Here is an 11,938-nt window from a genome sequence, read left to right on the forward strand (position 1 = left end):
CTTATGGAGAATCTACGAATGAGCATTTTCCAAAAAGTCTTGTCCTCAACAGCCCTGCTCAGGTCTTCTAAACTCCAAGGTATTGGAACCTCAGCTTCAGAATCTGTCCTTCCAGTGAGCATCCAGAGTTGGTTTCATTTAGAATGGATAGGTTTGTTCTCCTTGCAGTCCAGGGGACTCTCAAGAGCTTCCTCCAGCACCACAATTCAAAAGCATCAATTCTTCAGCGGACAGCCTTCCTTATTGTCCAGCTCTCACTTCTGTATATCACTACAGGAAAAACTGTAGCTTTGACTATTCAAACTTGTATCTGGTTTTTAAGATGCTGTCAAGGTTTGTCATCGCTTTCCTCCCAAGAAGCAGGCATCTTTTAATTTCATGGCTGCTGTCACCATCTGCAGTGATCATGGAGCCCAAGAAAGTAAAATCTGTCACTGCCTCCATATTTTCCCCTTCTATTTGCCAGGAGGAGATGGGACCAGTGGCCATGATCTTAGTTTTTTTTGATGTTGAGCTTCAGGCCATTTTTGGCGCTCTCCTCTTTCAGCCTTATTACAAGGTACTTTAATTCCTCCTCACTTTCTGCCATCAGAGTGGTATCATCTGCATATCTGAGATTGTTGATATTTCTTCCGGCAATCTTGATTCTAGCTTGGGATTCCTCCAGTCCAGCCTTCTGCATGATGTATTCTGCATATAAGTTAAATAAGCCGGGGGACAATATACAGCCTTGTCGTACTCCTTTCTCAATTTTGAACCAGTCAGTTGTTCCATATCTAGTTCTAACTCTTGCTTCCTGTCCCACGTATAGGTTTCTCAGTAGATAGATAAGGTGATCAGGCACTCCCATTTCTTTAAGGACTTGCCATAGTTTGCTGTGGTCCACACAGTCAAAGGCTTTTGCATAGTCAATGAAGCAGAAGTAGATGTTTTTCTGGAACTCTCTGGCTTTCTCCACAATCCAGCACATGTTAGCAATTTGGTCTCTAGTTCCTCTGCCCCTTCAGAACCCGCTTGTACTTCTGGGAGTTCTCAGTCCACATACTGCTGAAGCCTACCATGGAGGATTTTGAGCATAACCTTGCTAGCGTGTGAAATGAGTGCAATTGTACGGTAGTTGGAGCATTCTTTGGCACTGCCCTTCTTTGGGATTGGGATGTAGACTGATCTTTTCCAGTCCTCTGGCCACTGTTGGGTTTTCCAAACTTGCTGGCATATTGAATGTAACACCTTAACAGCATCAAGCAGAACTAAATGTAGTTGGAAAATTTGGCCTGGGGGGGGGGGGGGAAGAAATGAAGCAAGAGAACAACGCATAAACTTCTGCAAGGCAAGCAATCTGTTTATTGTAAATACATTCTTCAAACAACCAAACAGACAGCTATACATGTGGACATCACCACATGGTCAATATAGAAATCAAATAGACTATGTAATTGGAAGCAGGAGATAGAGAAGCTATATTCCTTGTCCCAAAAGAATTCTCTCAGCTAAAACAAAACCAGGAGCATGTTGTGGCACTGACCATGAACTTTTAATATTCCAACATTAGAGTAAAGCTAAAAAAGAACACTAAAAGATTCGTAGTAACAAAATACAATTCAAACAACATTCCTGATTAATTTCAAATCCACATAAGGAACAGATTTCCATTACTATAGTCAACTGATTATGAGCCAGAAGAATTGTGCATTGGAACCAGAGATATTGTTAAAGAACAATGCAAAAAGACAATTCCTGTAGTAAAAAGAAAATAAAAACCTAGATGGATGCTGGAGGAAACACTGTGAAGGACTGATGACACACAACTAATGTTGTAAGCCACCTAGAGTGGTTGCAATGACCAGATAGGCAGGGTATGTATAGATAGATAGATAGATAGATAGATAGATAGATAGATAGATAGATAGATAGATAGATAGATAGATAGATAGATAGATAGGTAGATAGGTAGATAGGTAGATAGGTAGATAGATAGATAGATAAATAAAATAAAATAAAATAAAATAAAATAAAATAAAATAAACAGTAAAATATTACAGAAATAGGGTCAGAACCCTGAATGTAGGGTGTTTTTTAAGCAAATGTCACCTAGAGACAAAGAGAACTACTTCAACAACCAGTGCAAAGAAATAGAAGAGAATAACAAAAGAAGAAAAACAAGAGATGTCTTCCAGGAAGTCAAATAAATCAAAGGGAAATCTCATCCTGAATAAGGAATGCTGAGAGACTAACAGAGAAGCACACTATCTGACCAGAAGAAAATAAAGTGAAGATAGAAACAGTATACTGAAGATCTATACAGAGAAGACAAAAGGATGATAGATTCCTATAAAAAGGAATTCTTTTATTAAGAACCTGAAGTGTAACCTGCTCTAAAAGCACTAGAAATAAATAAATCACCAGGAGTATATGGAATACCAACAGAACTATTTCAAGCCACAGAGACTGAATCTGTCAAAATCGTAACAAGAATCTGCCCACAAATATGGAAAACAAAACATTGGAAACTCTCAATATACATTCCAGTTCCAAGAAAGGATAGGGACGTGGTGGCGCTGCGGGCTAAACCACAGAAGCCTATGTTGCAGGGTCAGAAGACCAAGCAGTCGTAAGATCGAATCCACGTGATGGAGTGAGCATCCGTCGCTTGTCCCAGCTCCCGCCAACCTAGCGGTTCGAAAGCATGCAAATGCAAGTAGATAAATAGGGACCACCTCGGTGGGAAGGTAACAGCGTTCCGTGTCTAAGTCGCACTGGCCATGTGACCACGGAAAATTGTCTTCGTACAAACGCTGGCTCTATGGCTTGGAAACGGGGATGAGCACCGCCCCCTAGAGTCGAACACGACTGGACAAAAATTGTCAAGGGGAACCTTTACCTTTACCTTCCAAGAAAGGAGATGCCAAGGAGTGCAGTACTTAAACTATAGGATCATTGCTTTAATTTCCCACACAAGCAAAGTGATAGTCAAGGTGTTGCAACAAAGGCTTCTATCTTATATGGAACAAGAAATGTCTGACATTCCAGCTGGATTTTGAAGAGGAAGAGGTACTCAATATCATATTACAAATGTCCACTGGCTACCAAAGATTTTCAGAAGAAGATAAGTATGTGTAAAAGAAGAAAGTGTGATGCAGGATTAAAGTTGAAATTAGGAGGTGAAAATCATGTCTAAGGAAGAATTACTTAACTTTAACACTGTCAATGAAGAAATTTAATTTGTTAATGATTGTCTATATCTGGATTCAGTCATCAAGCCCAATGGAGTCTGCATGCAAAAAAATCAGAAGGACACTGACACTTGGAAAGGATGGGTTAACTGTATATATTTTGCAGTTGCCCCATATAATTGGGGCTTCAAGTCCTAAACCTACTTCTTTAAAAGTGGAACTTCCATCTTACATGGATTGGACTCTAAGGCACATAATACAACCATCTATTCTCACAGCAACCACGAATGTCCTGTGAGTGTGGCTACTGTAGCATTTGTTTTTTGAATAGTGGGTGGAGAGGAAATCCAGCTGATTAAAAGAAGAGAACAGATTTTCTTTAAGGAGAGGAGAATTTACCTAGATAAGCTTTCCGGGGAAGAAAATACAGATTTAAAGAAAGGAGTTAGTCAGGTATGGATGATTGAGGGTGAAGGAGAGAGACCTAGCTAGAAATTTGTCAAAAAGTGACAACGTTTGTCATGGTCATTGTTACACAACTCCAGCAGGTGAGCAAAGCTCAATAGTGTGATTGTTCCTGATTCTTTCACATGAATCACTGTGTTGTGAAAAGTTTTACTAGATTTCTGTCATTGTTCCAAATGGAGCTTCAGAATGGCTTTCACTTGTTCAGTCTTGTATTTAAAAGAAGCAAATAAATAATAAATAAACTGGTTTAGAAAGGAGGGCAAAAGTTCAGTGAGATTGTTTTTTGATCATACAGAAGTGTGATGACTAAGTATAGAGAAAATGAAAGTAAGATAGGGATTAACGTCTTTTAGAAAAGCATGATATTTATAAGCTGTCAAGCAAGATGAGCAATTTTTAAGAAAAAGCTATTAAACAAATACTGTATTGTCAGATAACTTTTATTTTTAGATAGATACACCAAAGAAAGGATGCATAATAATAATACATAACAAACATTGCAACACAGGGTGATGTTATATTTCCATATTGCAGATAGCAGTAACTAATAAAGCTTATTTAATGCTTTATGTGAACTTATGTCAACAAACAGCTTTTGAATGAATGACTTAGTGGGTTGTGTCTCTGTCTTTTAACCCCTTTGCTAGGCATTGTTCTGATACCTGGCTCAGAAACACATTTAATTATAAGTAAATTAGGAAAAAAAAAATCTGCTTCCAACTATGCCCTCCTAGGGTAGGAGAGATATCATAATTTGGCAGATAGTGTATGGGAAACTGAAGTTCAGGCTGTCTACTAGATCATGATGTTGTGGATGTCCTTAAGTAACCAATATTCACTGTAGGCCTTTTTGTTTTGAATTTTGAATTAAAAACAGCAATAGCTGACTTGTCTCACAGGGTTAAAGGAGGAAGCTGTGAATATATCTTAATAGCAATAGGATTAGAGAGATCCTGAAGTGATGTGCTTTGTTTGTTGTTTAGTCTTTAAGTCATGCCCGACTCTTTGTGAACCCATGGACAGGAGCACACCAGGCTCTCCTGTCTTCCACTGTCTCCCGGAGTTGGGTCAAATTCATATTGGTAGCTTCAATTACACTGTCCAACTATCTCATCCTCTGTCATTTCCTTCTCCTCTTACCTTCACTATTTCCCAACATCAGGGGCTTTTCCAGGGAGATTTCTCTTCTCATGAGATGGCCAAAGTATTGAAGCCTCAGCTTCACGATCTGTCCTTCCAGTGAGCACTTCAGAATTGATAGGTTTGATCTCCTTACAGTCCAGGGAACTCTCAAGAGTTTCCTCTAGCACCACAATTCAAAAGCGTCAATTCTTCAGCGGTCAGCCTTCTTTATGGTCCAGCTTTCACTTCCATACATCACTACTGGAAAAACCATAGCTTTGACTATGCAAATCTTTTTATAGGTGATGCTGCTACTCAAGAGGAAAGAGTAGAGGACAGGATGGGCTATTGGCCTCATTCTGTATGACAAAGCTTCATAGGCTGTTGGTAAGACCAGCAAAGTCCTTTGTAACTCACTACACAACCCTGATGTCTTTAACAGGGAATAAGAAACAATACATTTAGTTGGGCTTGATCCAAATAAACATGCTTAGGATCACATTCTATGAGTGATGTAGAAATCAGAATTCTACTACTAATATTTCTGTATTTAAAGGTAATCTGCAGTTGTAAAGCACTAGATTTAGGGACTACTCTGGTGTAGGTGATATGAAAATTGCTGTTAATATGTCCTATTTGTTTCATACATGAAAACAGAATGCTGTATTTTGGTGGCAGTTTGCACAGTATGTATATAAAGTTCTAGTCGCTCACACCCGAAAAAAGAATCTGTGCAGCGTATGTTTATGTCTTTACAATATCAGAGCCATTGTTAGTGATTGCAAGTATAAAGGAGAATAAGAATAAGTCATTCTAGACATAGATATTCAAAAGGAAGATGCAGCTTGAAAGTAACTAGTCATAAGTAATTTTGTTACCTATAAATAGTTCCCTTTTAGGCAACAAGCAACATAACAAGTAGCTTCAAGGTTATGGTAAACGTAATATAAGAAGTGGTTACAAAATTATCCCCAAGTTGATAACTTTCTTCTTCTTCTCCTTTGGTCAAAGAGAAGAAAATTTGCAAAGTATTCATGACATCCTTAGCATAAGGATGCACAGTAGTAAGTTTGCCTAGGTAACAACAAGCAATTCTACCTCTGGAATGCAATCCAATAAACATTTACTTGTGAGGAAGCTCCGCTGAGCTTGCCTTAACTTTTGAACAAATGTGCAGGAGATCAGATTTTTGGCTCATTTCCTAATCTCTTACATCAGTGGATTGTGAACCCAAAGTTGCTGAAGTTTTCGCTTAAGTTTAATGTGATCAATTCTGTTTTTACAGGAAGTCTATCAGCAAAGGTTCTACGAGGTCCAAAATGTCTGTGAAATCTGCCAAGATGTATCCTTCCCTCCAGAAAGGGACAGTTATCTGGGATCCAAAGCCGCAGCAAGTGAAGAAAGTTTTTGAAGCCTTAAAGAAAGGACTCAAGTAGGAATTCAATTCCCCATACAACGCTTTAATAGAATTTGCATGGGCTTCTGTATTATTTAGCCCTATGAGTATCGTATATAATACAGAGCAATGGTTCTCAACCAATGGTAAATGTGAGACACAGACGTAATATAGGTGAGAAGCAAGGTTTGTATATTTATTGCAGGAGCTTGGAATGTTAGCTTTAGAAATTAATTCATTGATGTTGAAATGTTGCAAATGAGATGCTTAATTCATTGCTGTTAACATATAAAACTGAAAACATTTAACTTGTTGAATTATAATTATAATTGTAAGTCACATTTTGGTATCTGTTGGTGTGGGTCTATCAGATATAATTCCCAGAATGGAGAACAGTGGTTCCATCGTCCAAATAATAAAAACAAAAACATCCAAATGGCACATCTCTTTACAGCCATGCTGGAGAGAAGGGTTGCTGAATTGGGCTAAGGAACATTTATTTAAGGCACTGCTCTTCAAGGACAGTTCTACATTTCCTGATAAAGAAGTCTACAGTATTTGGAAGTGTTCTAAGCGTTGCTGGCACTGTATAGAACCAGATTTCCACTGGAAATCCATGGAAGCTTTCCACATGAGGTTTGTGTGTGCAAACATTTGACCTCTGTACAAGGCACAGTGACGACTAATAATAACGAATGACTAATAACTAAAACATTACTGGTGTTATTTTCTAAGTTTTTTGGAAACATCTGGCTTGTTAGTGTTTTGCTTATTTGATCAACAAAAATAATGGCCATAATACCTCTTATTTTTTGCTTGTTATTAATGCTGGCATACGTCCAGTGGCATAAATTATAGGTGTTAATTGCTGCTAATTAATGAGTCACTACTTGCATTCCTCATTGTGGGCTACTTGTGTGACTTGATGAGTGATGAGGAATACAACCAGCAACTCATTCACCTCTGCGATTTACAAGATTGCAATTACTCCAACCAGTAGTGTTCTGGCCAAGTAATGTTATAATTAGTAACTGGAAGTTTTATCCTGGTAGAACACAATTGGCATGAATTTCTGCAAGTAATTGCTACAGGTTAAGAAGTCAGTGTATACATTTGATTTTATGTGCCAAGTCACATGGTGTGCCACAGTAAATGCCTATGTTGACTTCTTAACTTGTGGCAGCTTGCCATGGAGATTTATGCCACTTGAATTATGCTAGTGGGTATACCAAATAAGATTCAGACTAGTCTATTATTTGTAACCTTTGGTAATTATTGAAGGTCAAACTGTACATTATAGATAGCTCATCATCAGCTGAAATCTATTAATGTTCCAGAGACCTTATTAAATTAGTTCTTTGTGATTGATGGATCCCATGCTTAATTCCTTATGACCAATCACAAAACAAAGCCAGCTGTTTCACAAACTATAGGAGGCATGGTAAGCTCCTGCTGCAATAGCCAGAAATTTTCAGTACTGAAGAAATTCCCTCTTCTAGTGACATACTAACTGTAACATATATTTTGGTCCTGAGAATTTGCTTTCCTCCAGCCTTCATACCCTCCTGTAGGTATGGTGTCCATTTTCTGACCAACCCTACCAGCCTCAGATTATTCTTCTATGACTTGTTAGCATGTCAGTCATAGCTACTTTCAATTTTTCTCTTGGCTGGAAGGAGCATATTATGGGAAGTTATATGCAATTCCCAAATTTGTGTGTACCTTCTGCTCAGCAGTGTAGAATGTATGCAGCAGATAGGGTTTTAACTAACCACCACTATCCATTAATAAAACATTATTATTTCTAATACAGTGGACCCTCTACTTACGGAATTAATCCGTATTGGAACGGTGGCTGCAGGTCGAAAAGTCTGTAGGTCGAGTCTCCATTGACCTACAATGCATTGAAAACCAATTAATCTCGTAACTGGCCATTTTTGTTCCATTTTTGTTCCATTTTGGTTTTTTTCTGGTCTATAGGTCGATTCTCAGGCTGCAAGTCGAACCTAAATTTTGTGGCCAGAGAAGTCTGTAACTCGAAAAGTCTGTAAGTGGAGCCGTCTGTAAGTCGAGGGTCCACTGTAAAGATAGTGCTGTTCTAATGTGTTAGTTCCTATGCCTTCCATCTTACCAAATGATGATCCTAGAATATAAACTTAGAATTCTCTTGTAGTCATCAATCAATCACTGGTAGATATTTTAGCTCTTGGATTGCATTCTGGATACAGGTAGCTTCTTCTCTGAGTTATCCTTATTTGTCTAGGAGATTCATGGCTGTATGAACCAGTCAGCCTTTAATTCAATACACTTTCTGTTTGAGTGTAGAAACATTTAAACTAGCCTCATACACCATTGCAGTGCATTACTGGCAAGAGATGAAATGACTGGAATTTAGAAGCACAGTGTGTCTTGGGTGGATGGATGGGACAGTTTTTACAGATCCCCCCCCTCCTCAAATTAATCTGGAAAAGACTCAGGCTGTTTAACACATTGACCTGTTTAGGTTCTGCATCTTGTAAAGAAGCATCAGCTGCATCCTTTTAAAATACAAATGGAGAAAATGGAGTTATTTTTGTCTGCTCTGAATTAACTTACAAAGTTAGAAGAATGTGAGCCTTGTAAGTTTTTCTTTGGGAGCCAACATGGAGTTTAAGTCTATAGTTGTTATTTGTACACTTTCATGGCTGTGGGGCATGGGACTAAGTAGGTGCTAAGGGACTAGAACTTTGCAGGATAATGCTCCACTACAATGTGGAAAATAAACAAATTACTGCTTCCCCTGCTATTCTATCCCAAATTGTACAGTATATTACTTTTCGACATCTAATGTTCTCTGACTGAATAGTTCTGTTCTGTTTTGTTACCATCTAATGCCCTATATGCTGGTGGAAGTTCCTGGTTGTTGCAATGGACTGACAGCCAAGAATGGCCTATTACTGTTACTGTTACAGGGAGGACTAGCATCCTATGCAGGCCAACAACATTATCTCCTCCTCCATGTTAGACACAAGCACTGAGCAGAAGGAGGGAATGCATCACCAAAAAAGAAGACATTGGCAGAGATATTGTTCCATAATTTATTCTCAAAGGCTTTCACAGCTGGGTTCCAATGGTTGTATGATTTTCAGGCTGTTTGGCTGTGTTCTTGATGGTTTTTCCTTCAGAACACTGCCAAACAGCCTGAAAAACCTACAATAACCAACTGTTCCATAACTTTACTCTGTGTATTGCTGATGATATCATTAGTAATCACCTTTTTTTAACATATTAAAAAGTTTCTACATCTCCTGTTCAAAGTTCTGAAGCTCCCTTGAGATGCCTTTTGTTCTGTGGATGCCCTTGAGGGCCACTGAACAAGGGGAGTCTTTAATGTCTGAAAATTGCCAGCAGCAGTGATTTATGTACATTAAAGACTCTCCTGTTCTGAGCTCCCCAGTGGCTTTCCCAGGATGAAGGGGGGTCACACGGGAGCCTCCTGCTCTTTGGAGGAAAGATTGGAAATTTTTAATTCATGAGAAAAGATCATGGCTGATGATATAATCAGCCTTGCATGGTGTAAAGTTGCCTGCAGGATTTCAGCCACTAACTTACATAAACTGTCCATGTGCTAATGTATCAGTAGAGATTCAAAGTGGAAACAATTATTAGAATCCTGCCCATTATGAAGAAGGCTATAACAAAATAATCTGCATTCTGGATCAATCTGCTATTCAGTGGTAACGGTTGATGTGAAAATTCAAGGCCTTGTCTCTTTTTACTTGATAATACTTGATCTTTTCAGCACAGTTACAACAGAAAATTATTCACATGGGAAATTGCCCTCTGTAAAGCAGGACATGTGGGCACCCTTGATATGACAGCTCCATTGGCCTATGCCTAACAAAGCTTGTCCTCAAGCTACTCCAAGACTGATAAAGGCATGATGTGTACCTGTTGCAAAGAAAAAAAGAGTATGTAGTAGCAATCCAGTGTTATCAAAAATACCAAAAGCCTTCTGAATGTTTTGAAGCCCTGATTCTGCTTTATAATTCAGAGGATGGCTGCTGTATGCAGTGTTATGTGATTTGCAATATAAGGTATTTTTTCCAGAATGTATACCATTGAAACCCTTGGTTTTAGTGATGCTTTAATGTGATCTTTAACATCAGGATGAATTTCTCCAGCATTATCCATAGTCTATTGACTAGATAGGCGGGATATAAAATAAATAAATAAATAAATAAATAAATAAATAAATAAATAAATAAATAAATAAATAAATACCCGTATGTTTCCTGCTGTACAAGAATTCTCACAAAAATGTGAAAATCAGGGACCTCTCTGTACAAGATCATTTGTGGTTCTGTACAGCAGAGGCAGTTAGCACTGTGGCCAGCAAATCCCGAACAAGAAGGGAAATGTGCTAAGTAGCTCAAAAGCGCTTCAATACTCTATTGGTTTTGTTTCTCCAATTAGGAATTCCTTGCCATGTGAAGGAAAATTCTGGTTGCTTGTTGCCTCTTCATTAATAGTAAGCAAAAGATAGGGAAGCAGATGGCAATTTGTATGCTTATTCTCAGTATCATCTAGCACAGTGGTTCTTAACCTTTGTTACTCGGATGCTTTTGAACTGCAACTCCCAGAAACCCCAGTCAGGACAGCTGGTGGTGAAGGCTTTTGGGAGTTGCAGTCCAAAACTCCTGAGTAACCCAAGGTTAAGAACCAGTGCAGATGGAAAGTGCCACAGGCACTTCGGGTGAAGAAGAAAAATGTACATAGCAAGAGAACAGAGAAGAGGAGTTTAAGAAGCAGGGTTGTCCAAAGACATTTTGTGGCCTGAGGCAAAAGAGGACAACCCTTCTGTTCCATGGAAAAACATTGATTGAAATGGCAATTGAATCTTCCTTCAAACTGCTAAGATGTGGCAGAAGATTGTAGCCTACTTCTTCCTCTTGCAGTGGGCTAGGATCCTCTGTCACATATTAGCAGTATGCTCTTTTGGGGAACTATGGAAAGAATGGGTGCACAATTCTGTCATATTGTGTAGGGAAGATTGCGGATAAGCTTTGCAGGAACAGCCAGGAAGATGGAGCTACTGTCCTCCAGATTGGTTCCCAAACTTAGGTAACCCAGGTCTTGGATGGTGGCAGGCCACCACATTCTTAATCAAGGTTACTAGTGAGAGGCAATGTATATATAAAGGGTTGTTGCTTTCTGAAGGGCAACTAGGGAAAAGGATTATTCCCCATGACGGCTGCGCATCTCGAAGCACTTTCCTAAAGAGAAAGTGGCATATGATGCTTTGAGAAAAAGAGGAAGAGCGTGAAAGACTCTCTTTGTTCTCTCGTCCCTTTTCTAGTCCAGTGTTTGAGACCTTATAATGAAGGTTTCCAGCTAAAAATCACACAGTTCTGTGTACCAGATGCTGCTTTTCCGCCCCTGAGGCTAGAATGAGATAGATGGTCTTGCCTCACCTAGCCACCCTTATGGCTTTGCTCTATACAAAATGTCAAATATGTCTTTCCCTAAAGATAGAGCTTCATGTTACAGGGCACTGAGGTTCACACAAGCACATTCTTGTCTTATAATCAGTGGTGTAGTAGAGCCAGGGTTCTAACAATTGTTACTTTTTGAGTAGCATAGACATCATCTGCCATTCCTTCCCAGGCTTCTTTGTTCCCTCTGAACTTTGACGGAATCCGAAGATTTTTGAGAAATATTTTCTCCTGGAAATAGTATACTGTTGCATGCTATCACTCTTGTATTACAAAATATTTAAGGGTGGTTTGTTCTTGAATGT

The 11,938-nt window shown here is 38.9% G+C and overlaps 1 protein-coding gene across 4 annotated transcripts in view; it reads left to right on the forward strand.

The window, feature by feature from the left end:
• The window catches only part of RIPOR3 (RIPOR family member 3), a 145,979-nt gene that overhangs the window by 89,973 nt on the left and 44,068 nt on the right, over positions 1–11,938 (forward strand). For all 4 annotated transcript variants that reach the window (XR_013544479.1, XM_078392184.1, XM_020779503.3 and 1 more), the window contains one exon: positions 6,049–6,195. Coding sequence is in view for 3 of the 4 variants with exons in the window: in XM_078392184.1 (XP_078248310.1) it covers positions 6,049–6,195 (147 nt within the window). In the remaining variant the exon portion in view is untranslated. The remainder of the gene's footprint in view (positions 1–6,048; positions 6,196–11,938) is intronic.

The sequence above is a fragment of the Pogona vitticeps genome, chromosome 4 (genome assembly GCF_051106095.1).
Source record: "Pogona vitticeps strain Pit_001003342236 chromosome 4, PviZW2.1, whole genome shotgun sequence".
NCBI classification, from domain to species: Eukaryota; Metazoa; Chordata; class Lepidosauria; order Squamata; family Agamidae; genus Pogona; species Pogona vitticeps.